Source organism: Photinus pyralis, unplaced genomic scaffold, assembly GCF_008802855.1.
Source record: "Photinus pyralis isolate 1611_PpyrPB1 unplaced genomic scaffold, Ppyr1.3 Ppyr1.4_LG4, whole genome shotgun sequence".
Classification (NCBI taxonomy): domain Eukaryota; kingdom Metazoa; phylum Arthropoda; class Insecta; order Coleoptera; family Lampyridae; genus Photinus; species Photinus pyralis.
In genome coordinates this window covers 5,563,892-5,588,029 of record NW_022170511.1, presented here as the reverse complement: position 1 = coordinate 5,588,029, position 24,138 = coordinate 5,563,892, and the positions used below count along the sequence as shown (strand labels likewise).

The window sequence follows — 24,138 nt, the reverse complement described above, 5'->3', positions numbered from 1 at the left end:
TTACTCCAATAGTTGGCGGAAAAAGACCCCAACTCCATCTTACGTTATGGCACTTTTGAAAGGATGGGATAGTGCGCCATCTCGTTGAAAAGTCCTGGCTAATATTTTAATAGCAGAAAGCATGTTGTTGTCTTTGATAAATTTCGGAAGTTATTTTTACATTCGTTTCTGCAAAAGAGAGAAGCAGATTTTTCCCTTTGAGAACTGGTTTATAGGTTTCCCGAAAACGATTTTGATGAGTCATCATCTCGTAAATCGCGAATTTCAAAGTATCCTTTCACATGATCGAGAATTACATTACGTTAAAGAGAAGAATGGAAACTGTAGCAATATTTCTACTAACTTTTGTATTTTACGTTATATTTATTCCTATTTTACTGCTGCTGTATTCAAATGAGTGACATTTAAAGGCGTAAGGAGTACTTTGGGACTACTATAATAGCAATTTTTTGACATTTTCTAAATCGCAATGAAAATTCTTTAAAGGTAGAATATAATAGTATTGGATATAAACTCAAACAATAATCCTGAAAACAGTAATTTAAATAAAGTATCTGTATTTTATTTGGTATTGCAATTTCTGGGATTTACAGTGTAATACAAAAGCTATTACGTGCCAAATGAGTCGGTGCAGAATCCGCGTTCATGTTCTCAACCTCGTCAAAAGCTATTGCAAATTTTATAGTAGAAAGCATCGGTATGTTGCAAAGTACCCAGTCGTAAAAGACAAGTGCTTTAAACATTAACACACGAAACCTGTTGCGTTGGTGAAACTGATGAGACACAACTCAAATGTGACAAGCGTATAATTAAATTTAATTCGGGATTACGAAGAGGGATGGATTATACGCTTCTTATCAACTGTCAGGCATTATTACATTAGAGAGAATTAGGGCACAAGTTGAGTACTATGTCACTGAACACTTACCTTATAAATTCCTAATAGGAGAATTACGCTAAGCACAATCATGAAAAGTTGCGTTCCAATAATTGCAAGGTACGCAATTTGCACCCCTAAAAAACGTCAAATTAATTCGTAAGTATGTAAGGGTTAATTTCACATTTACCATAATAGACATCTTCTAGCACGGCGTATTTCTTGACATTAACACTAATCCTCCAACTGTACAGAAGAACGACCAGCACCGAAATATTCTGGAACAAGAGAGACAATATCTACGTAATTGCGAAATTCTCAAACAAAAAAATGTAGGCGAAATAAATGAGAATGCATCTCTATTTACTCGGCGATGCTCATATTAGGATATAAACGAAGGTAGAAATTCCATTTCCCTCCAATACCGGCAAATTAAATTGCTCGAGCAAAAACGTTTAATAAACCGCTATTTGCGACGAAAGTAAATGCCTTCTTCGGTAAGTGAAGTAATTAAAAGATTGCACGAGGGTCATAACAGGAAGCGGAATTTGCAAAGGGGAAAAATAGTAAACACTGAATGTGTTTTCCACGTTCAGCAGTACAGCTTCAGGTACAATTTTCGACTTAATTTGGATTTCGCGAAACTCTCCCCGGTCTGTTACACATTTTCCCCTGAAAATGCACGAACTAGTTTTGTTTCAAACGCATGTACTTCAGGACAAGTTACAAGGTTAGGTTATGGGATAGCATATTATGAACAAACTGGAAACTTGGGCAGCACCGGAGTTGAAATTATGACAAAGTTATAAACTCATTGGCTGGAAACGATTTTGTCAAACTACGTGACTGGAATTACAATATGTTCCTAACAGCTCTCATTAAACTTAGGATAATTTGTAAAGAATTTCCTCGCGTGATTGATGCTTCTGGTGTAATTAAGATAGCAAGTTTACGGTAAGTACGAACGACTTGCTAACGACGGTTCGATCGTAATAAAATGCCACTTGTAGGGAAAGGTGGCTTACGTGCGACGAAAACTGTGAATAAAAAATGTAAGACTGAATTTGCTTTGCTATCTTTCGATAGAACATATGTCAAAATTAATACAGAAATGAGGAGGCTGTATTTTTGCTGACAGAAATCGTCCTTGCAAACCAAGATATGCACATGCTACGATTTGCATTTGCATTTCAGATAGCGAAGGGGGACAGCTGTAAAACGAGGAATGCTTTTAAATTATTGCTTTTTGCATGTACGAGTTCTTTAAATATTTATGATGTAGGTTCTTGAAAAGGTTTTGTGGAATAACATTATATAGTCTTAAACATTTTGCTTTAATACTAAAGTGCATGTTTTTCAAGAAAGAAAACCCACTTCAATATACAAAATCTTTTTTCCTGCTTAATTTATTAGCCTCCTATACACAAAAACCCTCTCAACGCTGCGTCTCAGTTTTTTTTGTTTTTTTTTAAAGGTTGGGCATCGACTGCCTAGGTCTTGTCGCCATTCACACCCACCATGGTAAGTACTCTTCTATATTTTACTGTACATCCCTATCGATTTTAGGAATCTTAGTACGTGCTCCAAATTTCATGTGTCTGTAAGATTGGTTCTAACATCAGCCTTTATGTTGAACATATCACGCTGGTTTACATACTCTACGCAGTCACATATCACATGCTTCACAGAGAGATCGACGTCAAAAGACATGGGTGCGTGAAATTTGTGTGTCCTATTCTTAGTCGATGTATCTTTATTTGTTCCTCTCTGTGAAAGCCTTTCAGGTGTAGTTTTTCTTTAACCGATGGTTTAATACCTAGCTATTTCATTTCCACAAAAACTTACAGATTAAAAAGGACGGGTTCGTTGCGGCGACGAAGATATGTGAAATGAAAATCTCTGCCCACGGAACCCCCGTTTACGTTTTTTAGGAATGTTCCGATGCGATCGACCGACAATTGACATATCGGACGCAATTTACCACGCTAGCTACAGGTTTCGTCAACATTCGGAGATATTAAAGAAATATTGAAATGGCTAAAATTCCCATCTAGTCGCCTTAAAACGAAAAAAACGAGAAAAAAATTGTGAAAAAGCGCCTGAAAAAATTCAAAAGCATCTACGCAATACGGCACAAGAGTGGAAATAAAAACATTAACCTAAATGGGCGCAAAATGGGCACCGGTGAAATTCTTTGAGCTTTATGTTACTAAACGATTACCTTAGAGACCACCTTTCTTTGTGCTTACCATTCCTACAGTATAGTACTGTAATTTTTGGGATTATCTGTACATATTTACTTTGGCGACCGTACCGTATTTAATTTTTGTTTTTGCATTTTTACCGCACCGTACCTGTAGCTTTTGCTTTTTCTTGCACCGCTCCGTTTAATTGCAAGGTAAGCTTTTTGTGTCATTAATTATAAATGAGGGACATTGGTACGCTTTCCTGCATTTGTTTTCCTGCAACCCGCTAATTAATTTGTGTTTTGTTGCGTGCATTCCCGCTAGGGAGGTCCCCGTAATTTTGTTTTAGTTTTACCGAAGTGGCCGCCGTCATTTGCGGAACTCGGGAGATTCCTGGAGTTGCCGGTTACTCTGATTGAGTTTACCCGAGGCTTCCGAGACCGATCCGCCAAACCGCTGTTACCGGCGATCTTGACCAGGGGCGAGTCCGTAACCATAATGGGAGTCCGTCCGTCCGCCCAACCGGCGGTCTGTTTCGCCGACAGGACACCCAGGTTGCCGCCGGCTGCCGCTACTTCCGCTGCTCACATGATTTACTTACAATAACTGATATTTGTTTTTTTTCTTCTAGATTAAATTGTAATTATTATTCCAGTAACTACCCAAGTTCTTCGCAGTTAGTGACAAAACGTATTTAAATAAGTGACACAGTTTAACTCTAAGTTTACGTAATAAATCTGGGTATATCTGTTGATCAACTTCTAACATTTGAATCTGATGTTACCAAAAAGTTTAGTAAGGGATACGCCAAGTTTTCCGACATACCCACATATACATTTCAATACCTTCTACCTGCCAAAACAAACTAGAACTTGATGAATACTTAGTTTTAAATAACTTACATAATTACATTACCGTTCTAGCGTCTATTTTGCATTATCGACTGCTAAGTTAAAACATAGATTGCAAGTTTTGCAAAATTGTTACTTACGTTTTACTTATAAAATTAGTAAACAGGACCATATAACCCCCTATTATGTTAGCTTAGGACGTCTTAAACTTAGAACATCGCTTCTACCTCATGTATGCTTGCACAATTTATAATGCGTATAATTAAATCCTTATTTTCAATGTATAATTAAATTTAGCATTCTAATCTATCTACACTTGTTCATAGCTTCGTAGGTCGAGATTGCAATCCGTGTTACCGATATCTCGTCCCTATTAGTTAGAATAAGTAAGATATATTGTGTTTTAGTTACGTGATTACTTTACTCTGTCGAATTTCTCTTTTGTTTTATAAGATAATGAAATAAAATAAAATAACAAAAATTTTCTCCCGGAAAATTCGCCTATGTATAAGAACCGCTTCTGGAAGACCCTCCCCCCGGTGTTTTCGCCCCCGGAAAATTCGCACCCAGAGGAGTTGCGCGTGGAATAATAGCGCTGGCAGTATTTTCAATCCCAGGAGTTTTACCATATCACACTTCCGAAAGAATTAGAAAAATTTGTAGATGATGGCCATAAAAATTGTTTCTGTTCCCGGAATGAATCTTACGAGGGCGAAGTATCCGGGATCGAATTTACCTGTGGGTGTGTTTTCTTGGGGGCTAATATTCCGGGGGCGAGAGAAAACGTATCATATATAACTCTCGCCAGGAAAGATTTCCGGTCACAGCACGCCTTGTGTCGATTTACAATCTTTGTTTTTATTAAGATGCGAGCGACTTCTGGAATAGGATCGTGCTAATGTTGAACAAAAAGTCTTTTCGTTCAACAGTGACACGATACTATCCCGGAAGTCGCTAGCACCTTACGAAAAACAGAGATTGTAGATCGGGATCAAGTGTTCTGTGACCGGCAATCTTTCCTGGCGAGAGTTATACGTATTCCATTCCAATGTTGCCAGCCAGTATTTATTTCTTCAAATCCAAAAAATGTTGCCCCTGAATGCGATCGAATTTCTACAACTACATTAAATAATTTGTTTCAAGGGCGATCAAAGCTACTTTCCTATAGTTGTTCTTTTGGAGGTTACTACCCCCTGTGCTTGAAGAAAGTTGTAGTTAAACCATTACAAAAATCACACAGTAAACACTACAAATTTGCTTTTAGGGAGCATGAATGAATAGAAGGAATTATTCAAAATACTGATACGTCATTTGGTTGTGTTTCTGGATGTGGCAAAAGCATCAGAGATATCATGACTAATACTTCAAAGAAGAAAATCTACGTAACACAAAATTAGGTTTAATGATTTTATGTTTTATGTGGGGGCGTAAAATATTTGTTAAATTTGTTCTTGTATTGCCATAGTGATGCATTTGTTGAAAAGTGGCATAGTTAGCTTTCGAGCCAATGCCAATGCAGATTTTTTAAATTTTATATATTATTTAGTATTTCTACATTTCGCCAGACTATATTGCTGGTTGTTGATGTAGGATGTCCCGCAGAACCTGCTATATCTATATAGTTTGCAGTCTGTATAAGTAAAAGGAATGTTTGTCTGTCTGTATGTCCCTTATGCCTTCCTAAACCGTTCATCCAATTGAAATGAAACTTTGGGGAATTGTTGAACGTATGCCCGCGAAGGTTTCTGATTTAACAAAACACTTCCCGAAATTCCAACGTTTTGTTCTATTTTTGACCTGCTATGTTATATACACTTTTACATGTAAACCTTTTTTGACAATTGTAAGTGCTTTGCACCCTAACATGAACTTGAATAAATAAATAAATAAATAAAAAATAATTGAATCATAAACTATACATAATGGAATTATGTATGGAATAACTTATCGGAATAGTGACTCAACGGTTCGGTTCGTTTCGGAATATGCGAAAGAGTTCCTCATGTTTTGGTAGAGAATTATTTAGTTTCCTTAAGGAGAGGCTCTATACAGGCTGTTTGAACGCAAACCGTTAGCTAAAACGTTTCAGGCTCTCATTGATAATTTAAATCTGAAAATTTGCATACCAACATAGCTTTTCATGATCTATTGAAAGAAGGAATAATCATGGTAGTTTCACTTTCGGTTTTATCGAATATGGACAGCAACTTTCTTTTTTAAATAGAACACCCTATATTAGATTGCATTTTAGAAATCTACATAAAAATCTATGTCTTTGATACCCCATTTCCCTATACTTAGCATCCACGGTTTTTAAGGTATTTAAGATTTTTCAAAATTGTTACGTATGACTTCTTTTCTTTTGAGTTCGTCACCTATGAGTCCGTTGACTTGAATTTCCAAAAGTCTTTCAGAGTCAACCATACCAACTTGATGGTACATGAGAATTAAATTTTAATCGCTTTTTTACAGGGTGTTTTAAAACCGATGGTCCATTATAATAACTTCAAATCTTAAAAAATTGATTTTTTCAAATACAACATGGTTTATTTTTTGTACTTTCATTGTCTAAAAAAAGTCTACATCAATCAATTATTACATTCCCTATACCTGTCCTATACATATCTGATGCGCGCGGGTGCATGCCATAATAAATCATATCTCGCATTGCTCGCCTCAACGCGTTACCGTAGTAGCATTGTTTATTCGCAGTAGCGGGTAGTAGTTAGTGCCGTTAGTGGTACCTATGACAATAGCGATACATCACGCCACCACAACTCGCTTATAAACATATAAGATAGCAATGCAGATCAATTTCGTTGGGAATTATTTTTGATATAGAATTCTGCTCCGTAAGGGCCGCATGCCACAAATGACTTAAAAATCGGTACAATTGCACCAAGTTGGAGATAAGCTTGATTCCATTTTCCTTTTTTTAGTTATCAGACCGAAATTATCTAATTACAATCACAACACACAAGCGTTTGATAAATAACCTATCTGAATCTTTACGCTGCCCTTTCTTTCATCACTTCCATCGTTCTTTGGGGCAAGATAGGACTGGTGTCCTCATTACAATAATATCACTCCTCTCGTGAAAAGTTTGCTAGTTAGTGATAGTACTGAAGTGTAGAAGTGAGGAACCTACTCCTTGTATTTGTATTATTTCACATACGATGAAAATTTTCCAACTTGTAGAAAACAGGAGCACTGAAATTTTGCACAACTAAACCTTGCAAATTCAAAGAAAATTGATATTTCACTTAATGTTCGAATAGAGGATTTAAGATGGAATACGAGAAGTTTTGTAGCATCTTTGTCAACAATTCCATTGGATAGTTTCGCGTTGTGCAAGAAATAGGTAAACAGTTTTCATATACGCAAACACGTGATGCTTCCTTCCTCAGTTTATTTCTTTTTCAAAACGTAATAGAAGTGCGATTTTTGCTGACTTCGGAAGCAATTTAACGTTGTATGTGTCCAACTGAAACCGAATATAAACGTACAGGGACTCGTTTATCTTTCAGAGATAATATTTGTGCACTCAAACATTCGTAATGGTGCACGAGAGCCCCGTTACGGGCGAGTATAACTTTTTTTATTTAAATTCGATGTTTGCTTCTCTTGCTTTTCAGTGCATTTCCTTATGAAGGTTCATAAATGTCCTTTTTCTACGATGGCAATTCGTAAGTGGTGGTTCGCTAACAGTTTCTATAGTTTCTCAAGTAAATATAAATTATTATTGGTTGAGTATCACTGTAATTTTTGATTGAGGACCACTGATATTGAAGTAGATTCAGTTAACGAGCTGCGATTGGTGTATTAACACGCAGGCCTTTCGTACTTCGATTCCTCTCCTTGATATATGTCACTTCTAAATTAGTGACCCTAACGTTTAGAGTCCAGCTCGTTACTAGCACTCAGCAGAAGTGAACTAAGGTCATACATATCACATAGACCAGGTCACTGGACGCTGCCTCTTGAGATATCATCTCAACAAAATCGGGGTCGTGAGGTTAACGCATGTCGCCTCTGAGTCGAGGGGGGTTGGGCTGCAATAGCACCTAAAAAGATCAACGAGTTGCAACCGGAGAGAATTCTCATATTTTTTAACAAAGTGCCTCTCTGGGGCACGCACAATAGGCCCAAGGGTCCAAGTGCGAAGGTGTGAAATAGTTTAACCCAGGGGAAAGACACTTCAAGATTCGACACTTTTCATCAAGAGGGGTCTTTTGGATAGTGTGTGTGGTAAACCTTTGTGAATCTCAATAGTTCCCACCTATTTGGTTTTTTAGGTTTCCAAAATACCACACATTCCTAGTTTGGTCTACTGTAGCCACTTCCTCTGTCTGTCTGCTTGTCTGTGCCATAACTACTTCTAGTTTTCAAAAATTACATTCTATAACTTAAAAATCTTGCATTTAACCCAAGAAAAATCTTGCTTTGATCCTAACTACCTGAATAAAGATAGGAATACCAACTAACTACCTGAATAAAGATAAAAAAAGTGAAAATCATGATATGCAGATTGATTTCGTTAAGATAGCGTTCAAAGGTTTTCTGTTCATGACCCAGAAGTAAATAGTGAACCTTTACGATGGCCCTCTTGTAACAGGCGGTCGCTTTGGCCTTTAAAGATTTTTTGTTAAATTTACAAATTTGTTGTTACAGTCGGGCATTTGACGATAATTCTTTGTCGTAGTTCTACAAATTTCTGTTGGGACACCTTGAATATTACTACTATATAAATTTTGACGTTCTTTTTAATTACGATGCGGGTTGACTTATGATTGGAGGATAAGGATATGTTGGAATCAACCAAGAGCATTCATCAGGAATAACCAAATAAATCGAAACGTTCCTTAATGAACAAATAAATGAGATACACTCTTGTGGCAATACTAAAAAATTGTGTAGGCATTCCCATTTCCCACACATTCACCTTTTCAAGCTTTTAAAAACCTTTCAGGCGTAACTTTGATTAGAATGGAGTTCCTGTGAGGATGCCCTTTATGTAGCTAATGAAGGAGTATGCTTGCTCTCTTGGAAATGGCGAAAACGTAATACAGCGTTCAAGGATTTTATTACACAATAAAATCTGTTTAATGTTTGTTTTCAGAAATTTGGGAGAGGATAATGATACCACAATGACAAAAATCCTATTACTTTAACGAATGATGGCGAATAAAGGTGGTATTAAATTAATAATGTACGTGTGAAACGAAATATGAGAGGTCTCATAAAAACGAATGCCCCTGTTGGACAATAGTTCCTACCCAAAATAAAGGAAACAATAATAACGGATTAGGAATGGCACAGATAAAAATAATGCTCTTAAAACTAAACTTGGATTGGTATTTGTAGTCCCACAAGACAAAGCAATGGAAACGGTTCACTTTTCTGTTTATTGAGCGAGCGGAATTCAATTATACACATTACGCCAATCGAGCAGTATGTGCTCAGAATTTGAAGTGGTAGCGCAGATTTATTATCCCACATAATAAAAATTTTCTTGTTGAAATGAACAATAGGTACGTGATATTTTCTTTCGAACACTTTCGCTGCTAACCTTAGAAAATGGTAAGCGACCAAATCTTTATCCCTTAATCTTAATTTTCGAAAATTAAAATAGGCGTGTACATGTTTTCAGTAAAAAAAATTGTGTACATTTTATAAACGCATACATGTTTCGTTACCTTTATCTCTTGTCATAGTTTCTACAAAATAACGATCACATGTTTGTATATTTTAAACAGATTGTGAGTAACATTTTTTATAGCAATACAGTCTTCTCGATGGTCACATTTTACATTTTACGAGTATTAATACGAATTGGGACAAATAAATTACAACCATCTTCTTTGACTTTTAAGCCTCTTCTGTTTGATTTTGATCCTGATCGTCCATAAACCCTTTATTATTGTTGTTGTTTTGAAATATTCTTTGCAACTTGTAACGGGTGATCGCTTTAGAATTAAAAAAGTAATTTTTTGAATTTATATGTAGGTAAACATAGGAAAATTTACACATGTACCGCTTCATAGAGCACCTGAACGAAAATATGTCTGGCGATAACAGGCCTTATCGAAAAACGTATTGCGGCAAAGGAGCGCGGTTACGACGATTTCTTCGGACCGAAAAGTTTCGTTCCGTTTGTGCAAATATTACAGCAAATTGTGGGTCGAAGAAGAACTGTTTAGTAGCCTGATTCGTAGCAAAGTCGTTTAAACCTTATACAATGTTCATTTTAATAATAGGTATACTTAAGCGAAAGTAAAAATCAATTTATTGGGAGGTAAAGTTTACCACTTCAAGAATTAGAAATAAACCTTCGTATTTAACGGCACACGGTAAAAACGTTAAAGACAATTAATATATGCATCTTGCTCGCAACAAAATCTAGTAATAAATTGGGCAAAATTTAATGCCAATAAAACGCAAAAGTGGCCTTTTATCTCTGTGCATAAATAACCACGATCTCGAATATTACCCCTTGCTCGATTTCCAAGTTTTTGAAGATTTAAGCTTCAAGTTTTGACATCAAGGGTTAAGATATACAGTTCAAGATTAAGACAAGTTCGATATTCACAAACAATTGTAACATGTGGCCCCTTTAGGCTTAGAAAGATTTGGTTCCGAATTTACAACCGCTTCATAGCGAAAAAGGACAGAACTAAAATGCCATAGAATAAAGCGCTTTCAGATAAGAAGCGAGTGTGTAATCACATAAGACTCAAAATGCGACACTGTTGCCGGTTCTGATGACCGTTCATACGGAGCATAAGGGAAGAATTTACTGCTCTATCCGTACATGTATAAAAAGCCTGGCCGGCGCTTGGTTTTCGTTGAGTTCGATTCGATTTCGTATAATCGAGGTATACAAAAACAGACGCGTAATCGTAAGTGAGCTTTTTATTGTGAAGGTTAATTGCCGAATTACAAGCAAAAACGGTCCCTCGACCACGAAAGCGTTATGGCCCAAAGTATAGAACGTTCATTGCGTTTATACTTAGCGTAGTTAGTTACGATAAAAAACAAGAAATTGTACGCCCATTTTGTACATAAGGCGATAAGATCCTTGATTATACGGCAACCGGTAAAAAACGATTAATTAGTGCTTGTGTTAGCCGTTAAAATCCTAATACAAAGGGAAAATTGACATTTCATACTGCGTGTTGCATACATAAACGTACGTTTTCCTTAAATTAAAAATTTCCCAATATTGTTTTGTCATTACTCGTCATAATGTGATTTTCCCTGCCGTTTTGTGTCCGTCCTTGTACCTCGTGCGCACGCAAATGTTCGTGGAAGGAGGGAAAAGGTGTGTTGTGAAGACAACGAAAGGAAGAAGTGGGAAGCTTGTGGTTTTGAGAAGATATAATTCCTAATGTCGTGTGTGTTCAATTGGCTGAAACCTCTACATTTACAATTAAGAAATCGTTCTGCTCAATAAGCGAAGCGCCGTAAGTACTCCTTATTCTTTTTTAACCGCTCCAAATTCTCCAGTACGGTATATTCTCCGCCGCTAAATTTATGCAACCTGTAGTTTAATATTTCAATTTTTTTTTGAATTGTTTTGCTTTAAATTTATTTTTTTCGATAATCAAAAAACTAGGAAGGTCGGTCACTTATTTTATTTAAGATTTACTCTTCACTGCGTAACATTAGTAAATTATTCCAGTGAGTAAACAAAATGTCAACGAGAAACCTGAAGACCAGTTTGTTCGTATTTGAGTCGTCAACCATGTTTCAAAATTCACTTTTAACGAGTAGTCACATTTACCAGTCGATACGAAAAGTTCAATTGTATTGCGCAAGGCGTTTCACTATCCAATTTTCCGAATTTCTGCTACCCTTTCAAAGGAGAACTGTAATTTGGAGATGTCTTCAACCCATCTATAAATGCACGTTACTTTTGCATTGTGTAAGAACAGTAGTCGATTGTTTTAGGGATTTCGGATAGCAATTTATGGTCAAAGTCAATTTAACATTCCTGAAGAGATCGACCCACGGAAGTTTATTCCGTGAACAGATTTGTATATTTTTCATGAATGATAAGCAAACTCAAACAAAAGATTTTGGTGTTTTTTTTAGTCAATGCTTTACGAACTCCCAGATACGCGCCTGCATAATCTAAAGATCCTATAATTTCCTATAATGACAAGGACCAGGCAAAAACTTACAGATTGTAACAGAAACGAATTCGTTGTTACACCTCCCCAATATTGAACTCAACTTCGCGTCGAGTAGGTACTAATACTAATTAAGTGTTAATATTACCTTTTCAGCGTCTGTATTAGAATATAAACGCGTAATGGTGATTGTAAACAGAGTAAGGAACTTTAATTGTATGCATAATATGTAAACGTCAACAGCAGGCGGTCTAATTAAAATGCAACATACAGTGCCTCTTCCTGAAATTATGAAGCATTTAAACAGAAATTAGTACAGTTCATAGAGTCGCTTCGATATACAAAGACCTTATTAAATATTTGACAAGACTGCAGATACCAATATAAAACATAGCTGGTCGAGGAATTTATAATTAAGACTGTCTGAGAACAACCGTTTTAATTACTTTATTTGAGCACCACTAGAAGGGTGTTATTTTGATTTTAATTTAAATTAAGTATTAAACACGGCCAACCAATTTAATTTTCTCTAATTATTATAAGGTCGTTGTGACTACGAAAGGAGTAATCGTCCAATGCCCTTTGTCTATAGAGATTGTTTCCCACTTTCTTTTTGATTTTCAAAATCAAGTGTTAGGGTACGCACAGAAAAATACAGGACTTTTTAAAATCATATCATACTGTATGTAGGTATACAGAGAATTGTATAATTGGGATAAAGTGAATACATTAAAAACCCTTGGCTTATAATAAAAATGTATTTCACAAGAGTTAAATGAAGCTCAACTTTTTTCAATTCTTATTTAGGATTATAAATCTTTGCTAAAAGGAACTTGCGATAATTGCAGGTCTTATGTTGCTCGTTTGAGGACGTAGCGCACTATGGCCGACTTTCGTATTTTTAAACTAAATAAAATTTAGCATAATGACTACAAATCAATAATTTCAGTCTTTAGTATTAATATTATAAATGAAAGAGGTACCTACTTATTCCACAATCAGAATTAATACAGACGCTGGTATTTTCCGTAAAAGCATTTTGAAAGCACACTGCAATTCAAAGCCACTTAACACAGCAAAATTGAGTAGTTGTTCATAGACATTCCCTATTGATTTCAAAAATTCACTGATTGACTACGCTTCTAAGTGCCAATATGCAGTCGTGTATGTAGAAACAATTTCCATTAATTCGTTTAATAAATAACAATATGCTCCTACTTAGACATAAAATAAAGCATACGATGTGTATAAATGCAAACATCAATAATCATCGTATTTGTCGAAATCGAAATATGCTTTAACCGAACGTGTGCAGTCTGCGGATTGATTGGATTTAAACATTTGACCCATTTCGAGAATACATCAAAGTTTCATATTTCGTTTGTGAGACGTGGAATCGAAGATAAATTTGGAGACACTGAAGTATAACTAATTGCATAAGGGAGATTGTCAGACTGGTGGAGGATGTAGGTACACAAATCATAATTGATCAAGCAGAAAATTAAAACTGGGTTATCCACTGATTGAAGTAGGCTCTTTTAATCTGTTTCTGTATACGGTATATGAATGAAACTTGCATTGATCTAAAAGTGTATGTATTTTTAGAGCATTGTGTCTATTTTTTTTAATTCGTATATAGGTACCTACCCACCCATCAACAGTCCGAATCAATTTCACTAATGAATGACCACAAAGCAAAACCAAAATGTTACTACTTCATTGCGACAAACATCAAGAGGTAATTGAAAACCTAATTTGCCAAATATTAAATCTCGATTATAGGTCATATTACACATAGTGTAGCCGGCGAATATGCAATAACTATTTCACATTTAAGTAGTTCTGTAAAAATATTATAGAGGGTTTTCAAAGTTAAGAACGTAACTGGTTCATCCGAAGCCGTATTCGTATGTGGTGTTAAAATTAAAAACGTGATTTGAATGGTTTACACATTCTCTTTGTATTTTTCTTAACCAACCAATACAGTTTCTCTACATTTTTCGAGAAACACATAGAATCTCTTGCAAAGTATTAAAAAAAACATTTTTAATGTATTTAGCATTAAAATTTTATGATGAAAATAATATCGATAATATCTATACCTACTCCTGTTCGTCTGTCATCATGCATAGACAAGCACACTTTAAAACAAATGAGTCGGTTGATCACCGACCTGCAACCAACCGTGTGTTCGCCGACGAAATTTTATAAGTGGAAAATTCCTACGTCATCAAGCTAAAATTGTCTAAATTATTTGTCTAAGCGTATTCACGTAAACCCGAGCTGGGCAGTATTCTATTTTGTAAATACTTTTTAGTATTCAAATCCTTTAAAGTATTCAAATACTTTGTAATTAAATACTTTTATAGAAGCAGTATTTGTATTTGTAACTCAAATACTTTCACAAATATTTAGTATTCGAATACTTCGCAAAGTATTTGGATATTTTGTAAAGTATTCGAATACTTCGCATAGTATTTGAATACTTAACCTGACCATTCTACAGGCCATATTCTATAAGAAAAATTTTTTCCGGGTCAATCTGAGACAATTTTTCTTTCGGGCCTCAAAAAAAGGCAGTGTATACCTTCCTTTTTTTACCAAAAATCGACTTCACCAAAATTTCTCGGGAAAACACTTTTTTTTATTAATTTTGGTGCGTAGAATCCAAAACAATTCGTACCTTTTCGATCAGACTTCTCAATCAAAAGTTATAGACTAGAAACCAATTTCGAAAGAAAATTCCAAGGGCTCTAACTTTTGAACTAGTAGCCCAATCTTGGAACTGTTTGAAATTATGGATTCTACACGCCACATTCTATAAGAAAGTTTTTTTTTCCGGGTCGATCTGAGACAATTTTTTTTGGGCTCCAAAAAAAGGCAGTGTATAACCTTCCTTTTTTACAAAAAATCGACTGCACCAAAATTTCTCGGGAAAACACATTTTCTTATTAATTTTGGTGCGTAGAATCCAAAACAATTCGTACTTTTTCGATTAGACCTCTCAATAAAAAGTTAGGGACAAAAAACAAATTTCGAAAAAAATTCAAAAAACTGTAACTTTTGATCTAGTAGCCCAATCTTCAAACTGTTTGAAATTATGGATTCTACGGGCCAAATTCTATAAGAAAATGTTTTTTCCCGGTCGACCTCAGACAATTTTTTTTCCGGCCTCAAAAAAAGGCAGTACTTTTAAGTTATTCAAATATTTGAGAACAATTTAGAAATGTTTAGGGAAAGTTTCCATTGTCACAAAATCAAATATAAAAACCCGATACAACTGAATACCGAACGATCCTGGAGTGAAACTTTTTGACTCGATACTCTCCGTAACTTAAAAACAATAGGGACCTTTCTTATATCCTTAAGACCATGTGTACCAATTTTCAAAGCGATCGCAGGTTTCTAAACAAACTATCATGCACACGGACAAACGGATGGTCAAAAATGGATCTGTTCCAAAATCGCTAGGATTAATTTCAGAAAGGCGTACGTATCATGTGCAGGATGCTTTGAAAACTGGTACACGTATTCTTAAGGATATAACTGGTATAAGAAAGGTCCTGGTAGGTACCTACTATATAATAATATAATAATAATACGCTTTTACTCCCCTTAAATTTGTATATAACAATAGAAATATAAAAAAAGCTAACCCCATACAAAGTATAACTTGATATTTTAAGTAGTATTAAGACTTTTATCTAGTATACTATTTTAAATTTTTAATGTTTTTGAGTGACAAGTATTTGAATACTTTTTAATGTATTCGAATACATTCTAAAGTATTTGAATACTTATTTTTTAAAGTATTTGAATACTTTTCCATGTATCTGTATCTAGTATTCGCTTGTGCTGGACGTAAAAGTATTTAGTATTCAAATACCTTTGATTTGTGTAAAGTGTCTACTATATAGTATTCAAATACTTTTTGAAAGTATTCTGCCCAGCTCTGACGTAAACGGACCATTATTGTATCTTTCAGAAGTAATGTTATTTCTATAGAATTACTTATTTGGTTAACACGTTTCTTTTTAGGTTATGGCCTATGGTAGGTACCTATATCGCAATCCGAAACCCATGTATTAATGGGGTCGGTAAGTTAATTGGATTTTAGTCTGATAATAGATGTAATTTGTGTACGTTACGAGCAATTTCGAATCGAAGAATGATACCCGCCTGCTAGCTGAAACTGATCTAATACACTATATCTAATACCGTTATGACGAATTGCTCTTCAATTGATAACATGAAATAGAGAACTTACTAATGTCCAATCAACCGTAAAGTGCCTTTTAATTTATATTCTACCTTTGTCGTTAATGTTAAAGCGAGGTCACCAAGTTCGATAGTTAATAAATTATTACTATATAATTCTAATTTACGATTTAGTGAAGTGAAGCAATTATAATATTGATGTGAAAGGGAAGAATGGCAATGAGAAGAATTTGAGCACAGTAGAGACTTTCAGAATAATTTAAGATACGCATTACAAGAAATTGAGGAGAGCATGAAGAACAGTCTTAAGAGAAGGGCAGAACAATGCAATTCAATGTAGAAATATACAAGGCGTAACATTTAAATTTCAAAATTGAAGGTCACTTACAGCGAAACGGAAAATGATAAAAATACCATTTCGAGTATTTAATTCGTTTTTACTCATAATTTGCCAAAGCTAGTGGAGTGAGCCTAGTAAGTTTTGGAATTGATGACTGGGAACTAATTTTTCCAAAGAAGCTAGGGCAAATTGGACACCAATTGTGGTACATTCAGTGGCGAATAACATACACATATCGTTTATGGATTTATTTGAAATGTATTGGGTTCCCTTCTGAGATTGACAGTGATTTTCTAAAAACGGCAGAGGGACAATGGAAACGAATTTTGGTACATTGAATGCCGAAGGAGGTACATTAATAGTTTTGAGATTTGTCGAAATTTTGTCGGTGCTCACGTGAAGTCGGCCGTGATTTCTCGGAACCGGAATTTCCGAAACCGGCTAATGGAAATGAGTTTTGGTACATTGAATTTAGAACCAGGTAAATTAGCTGATTTCCAAGCCGAACATTTGCCTCGCCCAACTGGAGCTCAGCCCATTTACAGATTGAAGACAAAAGGCCAAACTGGTCAATATTACACACTTTAAGATAAACTGAAACCAGGACAAATTCTTAGAATAAGGAATAAACGAATGTTGGTTGCTCATACTAGCAAAGACAGACATTGGAGTTTGACGCCACAGCTTCCAACCTATTCCTGAAGCTCAACACAATTTTTGAGGGGAACGAAATTTCTATAGAATGACCAAAGCGAGTGTAAATAATAATTTTGGGAACCCTGAAGAAAGCCACAATGGACATATCCTGGATTTTGTGGGGAAAAAAATCAGCCCATTTTGCTATATCCCGGAAACTTTTCTATTTTTTCTTGTAACATAAAATTAATTTGAACATGAATAAACATTCTCTGGTTGTAATTAAACGATGTATATTTCATAAGCAAACATACGTGTTTTTGTTAGAAGCAAACTAAACTCGTACTTACCAAAGTGTAAATTGCAGCTGTAATAGCCGCATGTTTCGGATTAAGCAATCTGCAGCATCCCTTGGTAGTTAAATGGTCGTACGAGTACACAAGGACCGACTTCATGGCTACCACATCATAGTTCTGAAACAACGCAACTATTTAAATTTATTTATATTACGAAACGTACACGAAAGTATTTCGCTTTTGGCGATATTAAATAGTTTTAATTTAATGGCTTCCAAACTAATTACAATTGCAAGGGAGAAATGAGAATCGAAACAATTGAGAATGTTTCATTTCCACTGGATTGGTTTCGATTTCAAGTTCGAAAGTTAGTTAAGGCTCGAGATATCTACCTAATAAAATCCTTGGAATGATACGATCGTTATATCGAGGAATTAAAGATAAAGTTACTTGGATTTCATTTTGGGGCTTAACAATACCGAGATGTATTTCAATATCTGCGGGCGTTTTCAAGGTAAAGTTTCAACTTCGTAACGGACTTTAATTATAATTAATGCAACTTCTCAAAAAGGATGATCCACATTGAATGAACTTGGACTATCTATTTCGATCGACTTTAGACCAGTTCACTGGTGGTAGAGAAACGTTTATGGGACATGAATAAACAAGCTTACAGTAAGACCTTTTAGTTCGTAACATCAGAACCTGATATATTCAATCTGCTTGTACACAGTCAGTTATTCTTGGACAATGATGAACAGTTAGGGTGACAAGTAAAGGTCTTGCAAAGTATATGTTGATACAACAAGAGTATCCAGTTGAAGCGTAGCAAGAGATCTTTTACTAAAAAAAAGTGAGAGGCTGCGAGAAGCAATTTGTTGCGTACAAATATTCTACAACATTGTATACGTACCTATACATGAATCGCGTATTAAAGCAACTGTTTATCAAGTTAACAGTAGAACAAGGGTTAAAACTTTTTAATGTACGCAATATTTTCGCTCCAATAAATTTTCGCATAAATTTTAGTAAAATTCGGAAATTCCGGAATACATATTTACTTGTGAAACGCTTTACAGTTTCTTAAATATAGAACGGAAAACAAAGGAGCGGAAAATGTTTTGTTTGCAATCATAATATCGGGTTTTCGGGTGCAAAAGAAACACAAAATTAGTATGGTAATACAGTGAGAATCACCATATTTTATATTTTTGGCCAGTGAACCCGTATCTCGTATACTATGCCGCATTCAGCTAAAGAGGTATTCATTTTTTCGAAAATTAAAACATTAATGGTTGATTGTTTCGATTAAATTTTCATCATCAATTCCTTTCGCTTTTCTTTGGTATATAATAACGTTCCGAATGAAAGAAGTCGCATGAAAATATTAACGTTTTGATCTGTTGTAATATTCAAGTGGTAGTTGAGATTTACATTTAAGACCCTCATAAAAATCTAAAGTCTAAAAAACATCATCGTGTGAATTCTTGACATGACCAATGATGAAAGTCCTTCGGCGTAGCTTGTTATTGCAAATTTTAGCTAAATATCTCGCAAACTACAAGAGATATAAAGAAAAAACATTATTAACGGTAACGAAGTGTTTGTAAACGTATATTTAAATGAACTGTTGGTCATTATATTACCCAGAGAATTAGTTCCTTCCGTATTATATGTACATCACATTTCGAACGCCCTGTATATACAATTTGTTATTGAAAGAGTTTTAGAGGTAAGGAAGGATTTGTGGAAGACTCCTTTGGAAGTTCAAGTTAAGTACAATTTCCCATGTAAACAAAAATTCCAAAAGGTGACTCGACAGCAGTTCATTTTTGATCGCATAGTATAAGTATATAATGAATGTTCCCATACAACACCAGTAATCGGTGAATCAGTTGTAACTTTACAATACCGTAGCAAAGTAAGTAGTCGATTCTTGATGTAATTGTAGGATTTCACTTCAGCAGATCTCCTCTACCTCAAAAATAATTCAGGGAAATGAAAACTTACCGTTCGTTCTTCTTCAAAACGTTGCGCATCTTATTGAGGAAACATAATCCTTTAATAAGTATTCTTGTTTTTCCGCACTTTTCAATAAATAACATACATGGATTCGACACTTGGCTTGATGCTTCAAGTTCCTCAGAATACTGATCATCTGTAGCGACGAATTCTTCATCTGACAGTGAAGGTCGTTTCCGGCAAGAAGTGTCAACTAAGCCGGAAGCAATTGAGCAGTTCAGTTCATAAGGGGAATTTTTTCGGAAAATCCTGCATTTAATTTATCCAATAGTTCTCATGAATGAGAAAACTTTCCAGCAGAAGATTTAAAGTTATATTTATTATATATTATATTATTATATATTTATTAGATTTAAAGTTATATTTAAATTAAATATTTCAAATATTGCAGTTTAAACATTAAAATATTTTTATTGCAGACATTTAGGTTTCCTTGGCGAACAAAAGATGGCAGGATTGTTTAAAACGACAATTTCTTGGTTATTACCATTATTTGTTAATATACTCTATGACTCATTTGTTTTATTCACATGAGTTTTCATGTCCTTTGTTTTGTGGTGTATTATTTGCAATTAAAAATATTTGGAATTAATAACAATTTCCAAATAACTAAGAAATTGTCAGTTTAAACTAACCTGCCGTCTTTTGTTTGCCATGGTAACCTAGATCCTCGCAGTAAAAATATTTTAATGTATAAAAAGCAATATTTCAAATAATATTTAATATAAATACAGCAAGTACACATCAAAATTTAAGACATTTTATCGTCTTTTCAAAAATTCTAAAATATATAGGGTGGTCTATATGAAAACAAGTAGTTTAGGAAAAATTCACAGATCTCGCAATTCTTGCAACTATCGCAAAGTCTTGAAAACAAACACACCATTACATAATATAATGAACAACATTTATTATGACATTAAAAAATAAGAATGAATATGAAAATAGCTAATACAAAAATTTACAGATTTTGCAATTCATGCAACTATCGACGACCTTGGAAATGATAACAATATAACTTGGCATGTTGAAGATCTCATTTAACCCGATGACCATGGTTAGACGTTTGTTTTCGCCGGATTGCTGACAGTTCTGCTTCACAGATGTTGACATATTCTTTTTGCGGGATTTGATTTAAATATTTATTTATGTTCTATATCTTTTTTTTCTATACACTACTTGTTCCATTTTTTCATACTGCTGTACTATTTTTTATGTTGGTTGGATTTTTCTTTTTCATTTTTCCGGTACAGTCTATCGCCTACGTACCAGGAATGTTTGTATGAGGTTTCCGATTAGTTTTCCGATTTCCCTGACCCTTGCGGCAGCACTTGGGGGTACTGGCTATCTTTTCTTCACTCATAACATTTTTGTTAGGTAGTAGTTTTTGGTAGTTTAGCGCACAATTTTGGCGATTAAAATCATTTAATTGGGAGTTCCACACGAATTCGTCCTAACTCCAATAATAAGGAGGATATGGTTATTTTTTCTGCTTCTTCTTTGTTGACTGATATTTGCTATAGAATTCTCCATCGACGATGGATTTTTTTATTAATGATAGACACTGCCAATCACTAGGACAGCTTGTTCTTTTTTTAAATCTTTTCTCCAATTATAATATTATCTGATCGTATTATTATAAAATAGCTTATAATTAGAGAAAAAATTTAAGAAAGAACCACCCTCAAGCCATTAAGAGTACCTACCACTAATCTTTAAAAAAATCAGCTTTATTCGTCCAACCGTAACCTAGTTATATCCGTAGAAAGTCCGTGAAAAGCGGACCAATAATTGTTTTTTACGAAGCTATCAAAAGTTCGCGATTTTTTAAGAGCTATTGATCAACATTTTCATTTGGTGTATAACTTATTTTCTAAAAAAAACATTTAAAATTAGATCCGGGAACTGAACTCACTTCTTTGGATGACATCTAAGTTACATTAAGGTAAGCGTTGCCTTTTTGTTTTGCTTGTATAGCTAGAATACATAAGTTATGATAAATTTCGTAATTTATAGGTCATGAAGCAATGTAACAGTTTGCATCGTTGTTATAAGCAAATTCCATGTCAGTAGTAATACTTCAACTAAGCAACAATTATGACAGTGACCGTAAACAATTAATTTTTGCTCAATTTGTTTAGAAGCGCTGTAAATTTATCAAACACAAATTGGTGTAAATTGGGCACATTAAAATAACAGAGATTCTTCGACATGTAGCTTGTGTCCATTAACCCCTTGATCCTTCTATCCGATTGCCATAAGTTAAGCCTACATCTACGCAGAACGTGAGGCTACGTTCTAGTGGCAATCTACCCAAAGAATCTTTCCCGAAAGTTTATTTCTCAAGTAATCAATTTAATCGATCATTCTTGATTGGGGGTTTGTTAAACTGATATATTTCAATTGCAAAGTCGAGTTATTAAGATTTTTGTGTGTGACGTAACTTAGAATTTTGACATTTATATAGTTGCATGTTACGCTATCCCATTGCGGAGACAATTTTTATTGTGGCATTTAATGACAATAAACCAGTATTTATTTTGGTACTTACAAAAATTGATTACATGAAAAAGAGCGCAGTTTAAAAAACTATTCGATGTGTCTCAGCATATATCCGAAAAACAACCTTTGATTTACTGAATGTATATGTTATTGGCTCACCCTTTGGAATCCTGTAGACACACTATCAACAAATGCAATGAAGCCTAATTTTGTTTGAAGTAAGTTATAAGTTATAGGCGATCTCATTTAAGGGAAGCATTTGATACTGAAGAGAATAGAACCCATACCTCAAATCTGCTTTACGGTCTTTGAATTCTCTAAGGTGAATGTGAACTTGCCTAGATTGAATCCATTTAAAAAATAGGAATCGCTAAATGACAAGAAAGTCACGCACCAGTAAATTTTCTGAAACTCCTACCGTACATTTGAGAGAAAGCGCCTTTTTTGCACTCATATATTTCTTTGCTTAAGCAAATATCTTCAACATTATAATTTCCTGATTAACTTGTACGTAAACTTTTTCAATTTCCTCAATTGCCTTTGTGCTGCAACGCTTTTTAACACAGTTTTAATTTCCGGTATTACTATTTTTCGAAGCCGACTTTAGACCAATTTTATACGCTACTGTTTCATACTATCAGTTAACATATTGGCGCTTTCTCGGCACCGGAAGGCAAATTTGCAAATACTCACCGAACTTCTAACAATATGCGAACGCACTGAGAAATGATACGCCGGTAATTGGTGTACCATACGAGTTTAGCTTAAAGCCATTAAAGTCTCGTAAAAGTTATAATCACGAATTTATTTTAAAGCAAGCTTGTAAGTAAACGATGCTTTCATGATATTACTTGAGCTTTTACGTTAACTGAAAAGTTACCCCAGAGTTAAATTCGGAACATTATAAAACGATGCGATGGGAATAACAATGTGGGTATTTTAGAGTAGATTCCGAGCCATACAATTATGCAAATTTCACAATATAAAGATACCCGTTTTGTGCTCACTTTTGATTTGCTCAGCACACGCAAGTGATCATAGTGGCAGTAAGTGAAGTAGACACTTGCGGGAAAGTTATTATTGATTCAGTCTGAATAAAACGCTAGAAGGGTATCGCATTCGAAAGCAAAGAAAGTAAACACCATAAGTAAGAACCCAATATCAACAAAATGGCAGAGACTGAAACCTTCTATTTGCAGATTAGTATCTTTTAAGAGGTTACTTAATTCGAAGAATGTTCTAGTGGAAGTATCACGAAAATATGAGGGGATGATTAATTTACTTTGCCTTAATTTCGAAAGAATTACGTTCGTTGCATTGTTCTAATGCATTCGTTAGCGTGGTAGATCCTCAAGTTTGATAGTAAAGATAAGTCAGTAAATTGTGATGCCTACTGTAATTAATTACATTCCTTCAGAATGAGTTCTCTGGACTCCCTTTCAGTTTTGGGAGTCCTTAATGTAAGAAATCTATTAAACTTTTGTACTTTTAAGTGCATAATTGTCTTTAAAATTAAAGAAAAGGCAAAATGAGTAACTATTTTATCTCCCTTAGTCAATAATTTTGCAAGGAAAAAAAGTGTTCTAATAATTATCTTCTACTAATTCTACTTTATCAACATTGCATATTGATATTATTCTAACCACGCTAAAATATCGAACGGTCCTGCATTGGACTAATAGAGTCAATCAATTTAATTAATCTAAGCTCGGTGCATCCAATCTATTTCCTCGTTACAAGTCTAAAATCTATAAATTATATGTAACCATCCACCTCGCGAGATGTTTATGCAATTAATTAAGTTTATATTCAATTGGATATAGGTACAATCTGCAAACGCTGACAATTACACGCAAGAAATGTGCACACATGCCAAATTAATCTAAATGTAAAATGAACGCTGGCGAACACATAAATAAGAAACAAGAGATATATCATGATGACTGATGATCTCCTTTGGGTCGTAGTATTGCATTTAGATAAGAGTGAAGTTCTATAATATTAAGTAAGCTACACGTACTTCGCTGAATAAGGGAAAATTGATGAATATGCACAACGGTGCGTCCTTTGTTACAGAT

General features: G+C 34.6%; 1 protein-coding gene across 1 annotated transcript; it reads right to left on the bottom strand.

Annotated features, from left to right (window-relative positions):
- Nucleotides 1-843: 843 nt before the first annotated feature.
- Nucleotides 844-17,705, bottom strand: LOC116168012. The gene is made up of 4 exons (XM_031483653.1): nt 17,591-17,705; nt 1,068-1,155; nt 929-1,014; nt 844-861 (listed from the first exon to the last, which is right to left on the bottom strand). The coding sequence occupies exons 1-4, from the start codon at nt 17,693-17,695 to the stop codon at nt 844-846; spliced, it is 297 nt and encodes a 98-aa protein (XP_031339513.1). The 5' UTR covers nt 17,696-17,705.
- Nucleotides 17,706-24,138: the final 6,433 nt, after the last annotated feature.

Bases quoted from the DNA above. Each gene is read 5' to 3' on its own strand.
- LOC116168012 (XM_031483653.1), bottom strand. From the start codon at position 17,695: ATGAAGTCGGTCCTTGTGTACTCGTACGACCATTTAACTACCAAGGGA. The intron at 1,156-17,590 runs GTAAGTACGAGT...CTCTTGTTCCAG, and splicing joins CAGCTGCAATTTACACTTTG to AATATTTCGGTGCTGGTCGT. The intron at 1,015-1,067 runs GTAAATGTGAAA...GACGTTTTTTAG, and splicing joins GCTAGAAGATGTCTATTATG to GGGTGCAAATTGCGTACCTT.